Here is a 13,032-nt window from a genome sequence, read left to right as displayed (position 1 = left end):
ACAACGCCACCCCACTTTGAGAAAACAACGTGAATCACCGAACTATGCCTGGGACTCCAAGCACAGTCATATTTTGCAAGCTAACTTTAATGACAGCTTTAATCTGTGCTCCTTTATCATGTCCCCTGCCCACAAAAAATGCATGTGTGCATGGGTGCTGTGATAATTCAGTCTAACACCATTCCCTGGAAACAGCCAGCAGGCTGACAGCAACCTTGATACGTACCCATTGTAAATGTTGAGGGCAACATATGAATACTGGTCGATTAAATCTGCTGGTGATTTTGAGCTCTCATCTGGGTCAGCAGAGGTCAGAAAACAACTATTTCCCTTGTTCAACTCTAGTAAAAAAGTCTTTAGCAACAAGTTCCACGATCTTTTCCAGTGTCATGCTTTACTGTGCAGCTCAATAGAGAGCGGGAATGGTCTTCTATTTGAGAAGGATGTGGACAGGTCAGATCCAGTTCCATCTAGACCCAAATCACTACAGGAGGCAGACCCTTTTGTGTAGTACCCCACAAGAACTTACTAATAAAGTAGCTGCGGTATGTTAATTCATTATTAACATCTTTCTAACGTGGCCGTGGAGGAGCACGTATATTTGTTTTAAAGAAAGTGCTCATTGGCCGTTTTGAGAAAGCTGATCTGCGCTCGCATACTCACAGGACTTGGGATTCCAGATTCAGAGTCACCAGTTTGCCTCTTCCGGTACCTTTTATATATGAACACTGAAAGATCGAGAAATTTCTGTCAGACTCGAATGCCACTCATAGGAAATCCTCACACTAAGAGAACTGAATCGACAAGACAGCCACTTGCTCCAGGGGCAAGGGAAGGAGTAGAAGACTCTGAGTCACTGAGAGCTGGTGTGTCTCATCATGGAGAGGCTTCGAGAGGCTTCTCTAGAATAACAACTCCAGTGGTGGTCAGCTTCCCCTTAACTACTGATATCACTAAGTAATCTTTGAGTGAAACGCACCATACATTTTAAATTAAAGACACAAAATAAGAAGGAGTGATTTAAAAAAAAATAACCGTTAAAAACAGGTTGTGGAGGGAGGGTAGGCACAGAGAGGACCAGGTTTACTGACTTCCTGTGCTCTCTCAGTGGGCACAGTGGCTATTTCTCAGATCACTTTAATCTACATTTTGAACTAACTTAGGACTTACCAAATAGTATTGCCAAACCGGGGAGGATCAGCAGCCAAAGGAGCTTATATTTGGAACCTGGGAATATTGGAGATTTTATATGGAATTAAGTGGTTTTTAAGATAAGGCACATCCCTGTTCTCTTAACCAATAATAAACCAACAATCTTTTCATTCTGACATGCCAGGATGGGACGGGAAAGGAATATAGTCATAAAAACAAGCGATTACTTTGTTTCTTGCATTTGGTGTTGCTGGTTCGTGTGCAAGGCTCAAGGACGTCTTCATGTCCACACCTAGGGGGAGAAGGCAGAAGAAACTCAGAAGGCTTGGGTAGATTCCTTCCCCGTTTCCCAACGTACATTACAGATTAGGGATCCTTTCGTCTGTCCTCTCATCCTGGCATTTGCTTCCTTTCTAGATCACCACCAAAAATTCACACAAGCTTAGGACTATGACTGAGCGTTTGGTTGGAAATGTTAAATCTGCTTTTAGAAATAGGAGCTAGAGAGATGGCTCAACGGTTAGGATGCCCATGGAGAAGATCAGAGTGCAGTTCCCAGAACCCACACCAAACAGCTCACGGCCTTCTGTAACTCCAGCTCCAGGGCATCCAACAGCATCTTCTGGCCTCCTCAGCACCACAGTCACATGTATGTCCCCGTGCCCCCGTATTTAAAAAGATAAAAACAAAAGTCTTAATGAGATCAAGAGTTTGAAAAAGTAACAAAATACCAATAAGCAAACGGAAGAGATAGATAAAAATAAACCTTAAATTGGTAACAGTGAATTCTTAAGATACAAGAGCGAAAAATAAGCAATTTAAAAAATAACTTCTCTAGAACAATTTCAAAAAAATGTTTTTAAAAACCTTTAAAACTCCCTGCAGGTAGCCACCGCCTAAGATGCTGCCCAGGGCCTGGCAGGGAGTGATCAGGACAGTCAAAAGGCACTCGTGAGATTTTCTTTAGCTAATTAAACTCTGCAGGTTCACAGCCCACCTCTTCCAAAGCAGGCAAGGGTGGGAGAACACCCTTCAGGAGCTTGTAATCTCACGGGCAGCACAGAGATAACTACACTATCTACCCCAAAGAGTACCAGTGAGAAGAAAATTAAATCATGATTATAAAGTGTACAGAATTATCATTGAGTTATTACTGAACTCAGTTAGCTACTTCCCCACAATCCATAACTTGCCTCTCATCACTCTCAGACAGTTGGGGCTGGAGAGGGAGTAAAGCTGGCAGCACAAATGCTTTTGTTAATAGTAAGATATAGGGCAGCAAGTGTCTGCTTTTTAAACATATTAGATGAATTTTGGAAGGCACCAAAGGCGAGCTACAGGTTTAAGGAATGACAAGGAAATAGCAGCCCCATACATTCTATACAGAGCCAGCCTCTTACAAAACAAAAGCTACTTTTCTTTCAGTGCCTGGAATTGAACTGAAGACCCCTGGCACATACTGAACAAGTGCTCTGTTGCTACTGAAAACGCAAAATGCCAAAGCCTTGTTTGCAAAATGTATTACCTAATGTGGATCTCCAGAGAAATGTGGCAGGTGCATGGAGTTCATAAAATACTTTTTGCATTTCGTGAGTGAGAAAACTAAAGTTCAGACAGGTTAAGTGATCTGATCAAACTAGCCCACTTGATCAGCAGACACAGGCAGATTGTCACTATTTGAGTCAAAAGCAAGCCCCTTAGCATTAGGGAAAGTCCTTATCCAATTCTCTTCTAGGCTTTTCATTCCTCCAGTGGGTCTGGGAGCTTTTAATGCCACTTTAAAACTGTTGTTCTCTGCCTGAACACACTTCCCACCCTCTTGCAGCTGCTAATGCATTTTCTTGCCTCCTCTAGACTCCCGTCTTTCAGACAGAGTTAAAAGGTCTTTCTGAATAGCTCACACCAATGCGAGCACCAAGGTCTTATGCTCACCATACACCATAAGAAGTTGACATGCAATAAGCATTTTTCCCCTTTTGGCTGTCTTTGCCCTAGAACCAAAACCTTGATGACAGTCACGTGTCTCCCATCACAACCATAAGTGGCTAGCAAAGTCACATGAACAGGATGGCTTTGGTAAAAGTGTTCAGTGATGCTAACTGAGCAAATGGAGGAGAGTCGAAAATAGAACTCAGTTCGGAACTCTCATTCCGTGTGGCTCAACTCTAGGAAGGCAAGATGTCCCATGTCATAGCTAGTGTCTTACACACCGAATACCAGAACTTACGAGGTGCAGTGATAACAGTGGTCACAGAGAGAAGCATTGCAATAGAAGTTTTCTTTGCACCTGCACTTGGTATTCTGGGTCCGGGTGCAGTTCGTTTCCACTTCTAAACCTAGAAAGCCAGTTCGTAAAGTTTCAATTATAGTAGTTTGTTAAAAATAAGTGCTGAAAAATGGTCAGGGGCTGCATAGATTTTTTTTTTTAGATGTAGCTATTATACTATCACACATTTAATAACAGCGTTTATTAACAAAAAGGCAGTACCAGCTTGAAAGGGTTAGCCATTCAGTAAAGCTGTTAGTCGATAGATAATCCAGAAGGCTGGACACTCTCTACCATTGTTTGGATGGCTCCCCTTGCCTTTAATTGAGAGCCTTGCACCTTAAATACATGGCCTGGAAACCATCATCATCATCATCATCATCATCGTCACCATCATCATCACCACCATCATCATCACCACCACCACCACCATCATCATCATCATCATCTTCATCATCACGTGCTTCATGATAAGCCTAAACTAGACTTAATCAGACCAATGTTCAGGCCACACTTGGAGATTCTGATTTAATTGTAAGCTAAGACCTAAGCGTTAGTATTTCAACAGCTCCTGGTGCCGCTTTAATGTACAGCCAGGGTTCTGCATCACTTCTTTACAGACTGATGTGAAAGCTCTCTGCGTTTTAAAGAGAGAGCGAGGGAGAGCTTTAAAACTTGATACCCAGAGTTTTCTTGTGTCCAACCAAAGTACCTGTCATTTCTTAAAATCCATCCTGGCTTTGAGAAGGGCCCGAAATAGCTACAAAAATTCCAGTCCCCAAGTAGAATGATGACAGATGGGATCCTCGAAAACGAGGGGACATCTTCCCCACATCCTGAGTTTCTTCATAAGACCATGAGCAAGAACCACAAGACAAGTTTGATAGAGGTAGAGGGAGAAAGACGTCTATGGGGGGCTTGGATTGCAGCTGGTGTGCCTCTCCTTATCGGGTTATTTAGTCCTTGGCTTCCATTTGCAAGAACCACTGAGAAGGCCTTTAAAATTGATTGCTACTTTACGAGATGGCTCGACACGACCCAGCTAGCCTCAGTCTTTTCTTTCCTGTATGCCAGCATGGACCAGGGTATCTTCCGTATCGTGTATGGTTCTACATGGAGGCTCGGGATGGGCCTCTTTAAATTGCATCTTAGATACATACCATGCCCTTCATCACAGAAGGCGCACCTTCTGCATTTATCAGAGTAGTGTTTCCTGTCCGTGTACTCTTCCCCTTCTGTGCACGGATGGCAGGTTGGTGCACCTCCACTCGTCGTGCAGTCCTTAACTTTTCGTTCGCCTATCATGAAAAATTAAATCAATAAGTAAAGAAAGAAAGGAAGGAAGGAAGGAGGAAAGAAAGGAGGGGAGGGAGGGAGGGAGGGAGGAAGAAAGGAAGGAAGAAGAAAGAAAGAAAGAAAGAAAGAAAGAAAGAAAGAAAGAAAGAAAGAAAGAAAGAAAGAAAGAAAGAAGTTGAGTTTCTGGCGTCAGAGCAGTCTTCATGCACTTCATGTAACAGCATGGGAATGATGCAAGGATGATAATAAAGAATTTTAACACCAGGGGATGTTGTGTTAGGCTGAGTATACGCAAATGTAATGTAAACAACAGATAGCTATCTGGGAAAAAAAAATCACATCAAGAACCAGGAGGGAGAGATACCTGCTTTCCCCTCAGCACCTGTGGCATTCAGTAAAGCACACACTACATCTCACCTGGGTAGCACAGTAGAGCTGACCCACGATGTGGGGGTTACCAATGAGCGACTGTGGGAGAACCAGTCCTGCCTCTTGTCTGTTAGAGATCTCCTCCCCTTCCTTTTGCCTGGTCTCTGGTGGCAGGTTGGAGAGCTGATCCCAGCAGAATCACAAGAGGAGATCTGTCCCTGCCCTTCACCTGCTGTAGCACTCAGAAGAGCAAGAGCGGGCCCTGCACCTTGCCTGGGTAACAGGAGGGAGCTGGCCCTGGGTGTGGGAGATGCCGCCTGGCCCTGAGGGTGTGAGTGGAGGAGAGCCAGCCCTACCTCTTGTCAGCTGAGTTGTGGCATGGGTGAGGGAAAGCCACTCTCTCCTTTCCCTTGTCCGTCACCATCTACGGCAGACAGGAGACCTGGCCCTAGGATTATGAGAGGGGGAGAACTGGTCATGTCCCTCACTAACAGCAGCACTTGGGAGAGCAGGTCCTGTACCTCACCTGAGCAGTAGAGTACGACTGGATGGGATGAGCCAGGCCTGAGATTGTGACAACATGTGAGATGGCAGGCTGCCCAACTCAAATACTTCTCAGGCCCTAATCAGGGGTTTTGAGTTAGCCCACCCCAACATCCACCCCATGGATGGACTATTGGAGTGCATGAAGGGGCCAGTCCTACAGATGCCAAACTCCAGTATCTCCATGACACAGGGCAACAACAGGGTATCTGAGAAGAGTCCAAGTGAGGTTCCAGTACTGACAAAGTAGGAGAAGCCAGAAGTCTCGGATGAGTCATTGTAATAAACACTTGCAAGGAATGAAGTGTGGACAAGAGAGAATACTGTGGGACACACTGACACACTACAGCTTCCACAAGAAGATCCCTCCCACCTCTGGAGGTTGCAAGGGTGGATGGTGGATATGAAGGGAGGGGGAGGGGAGGAGGGTTGGGGTACAGGTGCATGGTAGGAAATTCGCAAAGAACCAATAGAAAGGTTTTTTTTCCTTAAAGTCTTTCAAAACTAAAGGCCAAAAGTATTCTTAAAAAGTAAGATAGTTAAGCTGGGTGGTAGCGGCTCATGCTTTTAATTCTAGCAGAGGCAGAGACAGGGGGATCTCTGTGAGTTCAAGGCCAGTCTGGTCTACAGATCCAATTCCAGAACAGCCAAGGCTACACGGAGAAACCCTGTCTCAACAAGCAGGCAGGCAGACAGACAGACAGACAGACACAGACACAGACACACACACACACACACACACACACACACACACACACACACAAATCAGTAAGATAGTTAGCCACAGGAACATATGGGGGAAGGGTCAAATAGAGTGACCAGATGCACTTCTGTGAAACAAAGGAGAGGCTAGATCATGGAGGTGGCTGTCATTGACCACTGAGATGATCAAACAAACTTACTGTGTTCTGATTCTCATTTTGTCTTTCAAAGTTCACAAATCCCACTCATAGGCAATGCAGGTTCAACAAAAGAACCCTGGAGGTTTCTAGAAACCTTGATCAAAATTTAAGTAGTTGAGAAATCTTTGATAGAGCACTAATCTCTGTAAGCTTAAGTTTTTTTTTTTAATATGAATGATAAGGACTTCTCTGTCTTTATGGTCAGAACCATGCACAGGCCACAGAATAAATATTCACAGTTTTTCTTCTCTTCCCTTTCAATTTCTTCTCTTCCTAGGAACACAGGACTTTTTTGTAGACAAATGCAAATCTCTAATAAATTTTTTTCACTATTTGTTATAATCGCAAACAATTTTAAATACATATCCATCTTTGCTTTGATTTATTAAAGTAAGTCTTTCTACTGCTATGACCAAGCGTTGCAGAACAATGCCTCCTGGAAGGGTCACATATTTCACAAGTGTTTACTAAATGCCTATTGTGTGCTGAGGGCTTCCTAGGAGCTGAAGGAAATCCGGTTAGAAGTAAGACAAGAGATTAATCTCCCAGGGCCTTCACCTTCTCAGGCAGAGACGCTAAGTAGCAGCCAGTACAAGGCGGGACACTAGGAGCAGTGGGCTCAGAGCAAGGTCTGCAAATGTACAGGGAATGTAGCAGAATGGACTCCTAGCAAAGCCAGTCATTAACAATGTAACTCACAACTCTAGCCATTAACAGAAAAGACAAACGCAGTCAGATCTGCCAGACAGGCTCACAACTGCAAATGGAACTTCTGCTGCTTCCTAGAGCTCAGCTTGCTCAATGACCTCATAGGATTCCCGGTGATGAAGCACAATATTTACATGATAAGTCAATTATTAAGTGAAAATATGGACAACCTCTTGTGACCTTTTAGCCATCAGAAGCAAGTCTATCTTTTAAGAAGTAAAGCATGAGAGTCTGGTGCAAAATTAAAATGGTGCATCAGAGCCAGACAGCCCATAGCAGTATTTGCAGGGGGCAGAGCAGAGGAGGCATGGCATTTCCTGCAGGTGGCATGATACTGTTGTTTAAGGGAACTGAAATGTCTCAGGAGCTAACCTGTAGAACATGCCTAGCTTTAAATGGATACAATTAACCACAGATTCTTTCCTCTAAAGTATGCAATCTAAATTTACAAAAATACAAAAAAATGGTTATTTCCCTGAACATAAGGTTTCAAAATGCACCATTTTCTGATAGCCACACACATATTTATTACATAAAAATTAGAAAAGCTAGGAAAATATGAAAAGCACCCACATAGCAGCTACCTTAATATATTTATTGTCTAATTTTGTTGCATTTGTATACATACAAATAAACCAAAAATTATAACATATATACATACACATATGTATAGAAGCAACATGTAAGTATATGTGTGTATGCAACAGACAAGTGTGTGTATATATATACACACATGAATAGAAGCAATAGATAAGCGTTTATATATGTGTGTATAAGAAATGCACTGTTGGGTTCATCCTATTAGATACCAAGGTGTGTTGAAGACTTTTCAAGTATTTAATTTTTATTTTTTTAAACTTTTGTATGTGTATACAGTGTATCTTAATCAAAAACATCATAAACTGGACCTCATGAAACTGAAAAGCTTCTGTAAGGCAAAGGATACTGTCAATTGGACAAAGCAGCAAGTTACAATGGGATCATATTTTAACAACTTCCCAGCAGACAGAACTCAAGAAACTAGATACCAAAAAAACAAACCAAAAACAAACAAACAAACAAAAATAAAAACCTTCCCCATAATCAATTAAAAATGAGGTACAGTTCTAAACAAAGAATTATCAACACAGAAATCTCAAGTGGCTGAGAAACACTTAAATGTTCAACAGCCTTAACCATGGGGAAATGCAAATTAAAACTACTTTGAGATTCCATTTTATACCCATCTGAATGGTAAGTTCAATAACGCCATAGACAGCTCATGCTGGCAAGATATGGAGCAAGGGGAAGGCTCTCCCATTGCTGGTGGGAGTGCAAACTTGTGCAGCCACTACAGAAATTAGTATGGCAGTTCTTCAGAAAATTGGGAATCAATCTACCTGAGGATCCAGCTAAACCACTCTTCCTATACCCAAACAATGCCCCAGGCTACCACAAGGACACTTGCTCAGCTCTGGTCACTGCAGCTTTACTTGTAATTGCCAGAAGCTGTTAGCAGCCTAGATGTCCATCGATAGAGGAATGGATAAAGAAAAGTGTGGTATGTGTACACAATGGAGTATTACTCAGCTGTTAAAAATGTCAAGAAATTTGTGAGCAAATGATGGAACCAGAAAAACATCATCCTGCATGGGTAACCCAGACCCAGAAAGACAAATATGGTACTTGTGTGCACACAAAATATGTATTCACTTATAAGTGAATATTAGCTGTTAATTAAATGATAATCAAATGGTGCAATTCACAGACCCAGAGACGTTAGTTAAAAAGGAGGCCTTTAGGAGGAGATACATGGATCTCTTTGCAAAGGGGAAATAGAATATATTTTGAAGGTGGACTGGGATGGGTGGGGATGAGAATGGGAGGTATCACGTTGGGGGATGGGAAGGAATGCAAGGAGAAGGTTAGGGGAGAAAAAGCTGGAATTGGTGGACGTTTTGGATCAGTGTGGAAACCTGGTCCAGTGGATACTTTCTGGAATCTCTAAGGGTTATCTTAGTGAGGACTGGAAATAATGGAGGATGCAGAGCCTGAACTGGCCATGTTTCCTAGCTAGCCAAGGCTTCCAGTGATGGAACGGGGCTGCATTCAGTTGACTTGTTGACTGAGGGGGTCCCATGGACATTCCTAAACAACCCAGGCTAATGCTAGAACAGAGGGTTGCTCTCCGAAAGCTGACAGCTAGGGTCCCATTGCTGAGGACAACATCCACATAGCTCATTGAACACAAAGACGCCAAGGCGGTACCTGCATGGAGCCTTCATCCCTACATGCTAGTCTCTTTGGGGTGGGAATGAAGTCTGCAGGCTACGGAAAAGGAAACTGGACACCCACCGAACTACAAAACCCTCGACTTATATGTATCCTGCCTGCAAGATGTGCTGGAGCACGGGTGGCCCAGAACTTGTGGGAATGGCCAATCAATGTCTGGTTTAACTTGAGGCCTATTCCATGAGAGGGCATCTGACACGGCCTACATGGACAGGAATCAGAGACTGGACAGCTCAGAGACCTAAGGTACAACCAAACAGTACAGGCAAAAAAAAAAAAATCAATAAAAGGATTCCTAATGATATGCTGCTATACTCACAGATGGGTGCTTTGTCCAGCCATCATCAGAGAGGCTTCCCCCAGCTGCAGATGGGGGTGGGTACAGAGACCCACATCCAGACAGTATGCAGAGCAAGAGTCTGAGTTGGAGGTCTCCATTGTGTCGCTACCCTCATTGTGTCGCTCCGGGAACCTCATGGAGGGCGGGGTGTAGGAGTCAGAGGGGGTGGAGGACACCAAAGGAACATGGCCCATTGATTCAACTAAGCAGGGCTCATGTGGGCTCACAGAGACAGAGGAAGCAGGCACAGAGCCTGCAAGGGTCTGCCCCTGGTCTGCATATATGTTATGGCCGTTAGCTTGGTGTGTGGGCTTCCTAACAGTGAGAGTGGTGTGCCTCTGACTCTTTACTTTTGGGACTGTTTTCCCCCTGCTGGGTTGCCTTGTCCCACCTCAATATGAGAGCTTTGCCTTGTCTTTTTGTATCTTGGTTTGTCATGTTTGGTAGTTCTCTCTTGGAGGCCTGCTCTTTTCTGAAGAGAATAAGAGGGGGAGTGCAGCTGGGGGAGACGGGAGACAGGAAGAGTGAAGGGAGAGGAAACTGTGGTTGGGATGACTGTATGAGCGAAGAATCTATTTTCAATTTAAAAAATTGTTGTAAGTTTACAGTGTATTTTAACCAATCAAAAGTACCAGCACTCATATGGGATCACTGAAAAAGCCTATATTGTGTTTTCATTTTAAAGAATCTCTCTATAAGTATGTCAATCATTTGACATAGAGATAAGTTATAGACTCTTCATTAAAGTTACATCAGCAAAAGGATCCCCTGTGATTTCCATCTGGGTTCTTCACTCCCCCTCATCCCACTCTTCTTTTTGATGAAAAGAAAGCTGAATCACTCCAACAGTCTGAATCCCTGATCATTTCTGAAATGCTCAGCCCTAGTTTTCTTAAAAATAAAACCTGTCATGTACCAATATTTGATATTCACTGACTTCTATCATCATTAATATTCTATGTTGCTATCAGATCATCTGTGCTGTGAACAGACTTGAAACTAACTTAACTCTTGGTAAGCATAAAATTCAACTAGAGAGAAGACGGACGGAGAGAGTGTTGGGTGCATGTTGAATGGCAGTTTGGATGTATTAGTGAAGGGACAGAGGAAAACCTTTAACACAGCCAGAACGGCAGTTTGCAACTGCTAAAAGAAATCATACAACTAGGGCCTGTGTTAGAAACATGTAAGAAAGGCTTAGACTCTGGTTGATGCAAACTATCCCAGGCTTCCATTACTCCAGAACTTACATGCCAAACCCCAAACTGTGAAAACTAAGTTGACACAGTGAAATGCCATACACACAGTTACATACTCGTCATCTTTTTTTTTTCCAGAGCTGAGGACCGAACCCAGGGCCTTGCACTTGCTAGGCAAGCGCTCTACCACTGAGCTAAATCCCCAACCCCCATACTTGTAATCTTTATGACGTTGCCAGATAAGTTAATCCACTACTGTGCCAGCAAATCAAAACATTGCTGGCTTCTCTACCCATGTTCCCTTTTCCTTCTCAAATGTTTGCACAGTTTACATCCCACAGTGTTGTGAGCATTCTCAGATCCGAGCACGGGACACGAAGTCCCCCTTTAAATGCAAACGAGACAAAATTGGAGTATAAAAAGCACGCTGACAGAAATTTTAGAAGCCTTAATATGCAAAATACACTGCCTTTGTTTTGGCTTGTGTTTTAAATTTTAAGCATGTGAAGCCAAACTTTCAAGGTATAAACACAGATTTTTTAACTCATAGGCTAATTTGATTGTCTGTGACAACTTTAAAAAAGAAGCCAGGAGATGATCTCCAATTCCCGCTTGGAAAAGCATAACCGTGTAGGAACCTAGGTGTAAGTGGGTTGTATTATAAGAGGAACTTTTTTCCTAGGCTTGGTAAAATTGTCTTTGTATGTGCCTGACCTGGGCCTGCTTTGTACTTTGTAGCCTGAGTTGCTAAGGATGGAACCTATTGGAGGTCTATTGCCTGAAACCTGTCAATCGAACCTATATGCCACTGCGTCAACTTCTTATCATCCAAATGCATCCCAGACTGATATTTGTAGGTAACTGTGGTCAACCCAAAAGTGGAAACTAAGCTTACAGGATTACATTTTTCCTTAGCCGCTCATTTCCTGGTGCTTGAAGGAGTTTCCAACTGAGATTGGTTTGCAGTTCACAATACTGATGTTTAAAAAACTGTTGGCCACTGTTCGTTGCTCTTCTGGTTCATCTGGTTATTCAGCTGTGTAATGCAAATGCATTTTTTGCAGGCTTCAGTGCCAGGCCAGAGAGCTTTAGAGATAGGCTGAAGAGAGGAGCTCACACCTACCCCTGAAGGTGGAAATCCCTTGTTGAGGGAGCCCCCAAATTAGAAGGGTACACCGTGGTCAGCTCTAAGATGACTTAGGCTTTTTAATCCTCACAAATGGATTTTCCTTAGGTCGTGAGAAATAGAACTTAAGGTGGAGCCTCTCATTTCTGATATGTACATCAGCTGCGAATGATGTCTCTTCATAAGCAGCCCAGACAAATATGATAAAGATAAAAAAATGTGTGCTTGGAAAACAATTTTATAGTCCCCCTCACCTTTCTTTGTAAGGCCTACACCCTACAGCACAGCCAACAGCTGTGTAACGGTCCAATACATTCTTACGTATAGGACATCTCAATCCCTCACCCTGTTTCTCACGCTCACCTATGGATGCTTCATGTGAACCTACCAGGCTGACATGGTTGACAGCAAAATGGGCCCACTTGATATAACCCTTCTGAGCAGTTGTTGTTGGTTTCACGAACGCTCCTCTTCAACTCCAAACCCTCAGAGATGCTATCAGTCCCTTGCATTCGAACATTTAACTCGGGGCCAGCAAGCACCTGTCAAAGAGAAGCATAAGGACGTTAGTGATTTCTGAACTAAGCACCGTGGGAAATGTGTCACACACCTGGAAGTGACTAAGTCTGTGTACAGGCGGAACCAAGGCTGGGGGTTGCCAGGAGAGAGGCACCCTGTGGCTTGCTTGGCAGGTCGAACAGCAGGTTTTTCTAGCCCACACTAGAAACACAGGGCAGCCTTGGCTGTTCATACCTAGGCAGTGGAGAGGAGGACAGAGGAGAATCCACACTGCCTCCCAGTCTCGGGATCCACATCTGAACAGTGCAAATACACCCTGCCTCACAGGCCTGTAGTGATAA

At 43.5% G+C, this 13,032-nt stretch overlaps 1 protein-coding gene across 1 annotated transcript in view; it reads right to left on the bottom strand.

The window, feature by feature from the left end:
- Positions 1-13,032, bottom strand: part of Fas (Fas cell surface death receptor) — a 33,417-nt gene that overhangs the window by 3,001 nt on the left and 17,384 nt on the right. The window contains exons 2-7 of the mRNA XM_032891816.1: positions 12,561-12,714; positions 4,579-4,716; positions 3,380-3,488; positions 1,380-1,444; positions 1,171-1,227; positions 664-728 (exon numbers count right to left, since the gene is read on the bottom strand). Coding sequence (XP_032747707.1) covers positions 664-728; positions 1,171-1,227; positions 1,380-1,444; positions 3,380-3,488; positions 4,579-4,716; positions 12,561-12,714 — 588 coding nt within the window. The remainder of the gene's footprint in view (positions 1-663; positions 729-1,170; positions 1,228-1,379; positions 1,445-3,379; positions 3,489-4,578; positions 4,717-12,560; positions 12,715-13,032) is intronic.

Source organism: Rattus rattus, chromosome 2 (genome assembly GCF_011064425.1).
Source record: "Rattus rattus isolate New Zealand chromosome 2, Rrattus_CSIRO_v1, whole genome shotgun sequence".
In the NCBI taxonomy this organism is placed as follows: domain Eukaryota; kingdom Metazoa; phylum Chordata; class Mammalia; order Rodentia; family Muridae; genus Rattus; species Rattus rattus.
This window is presented reverse-complemented; position numbering and strand designations above follow the sequence as displayed.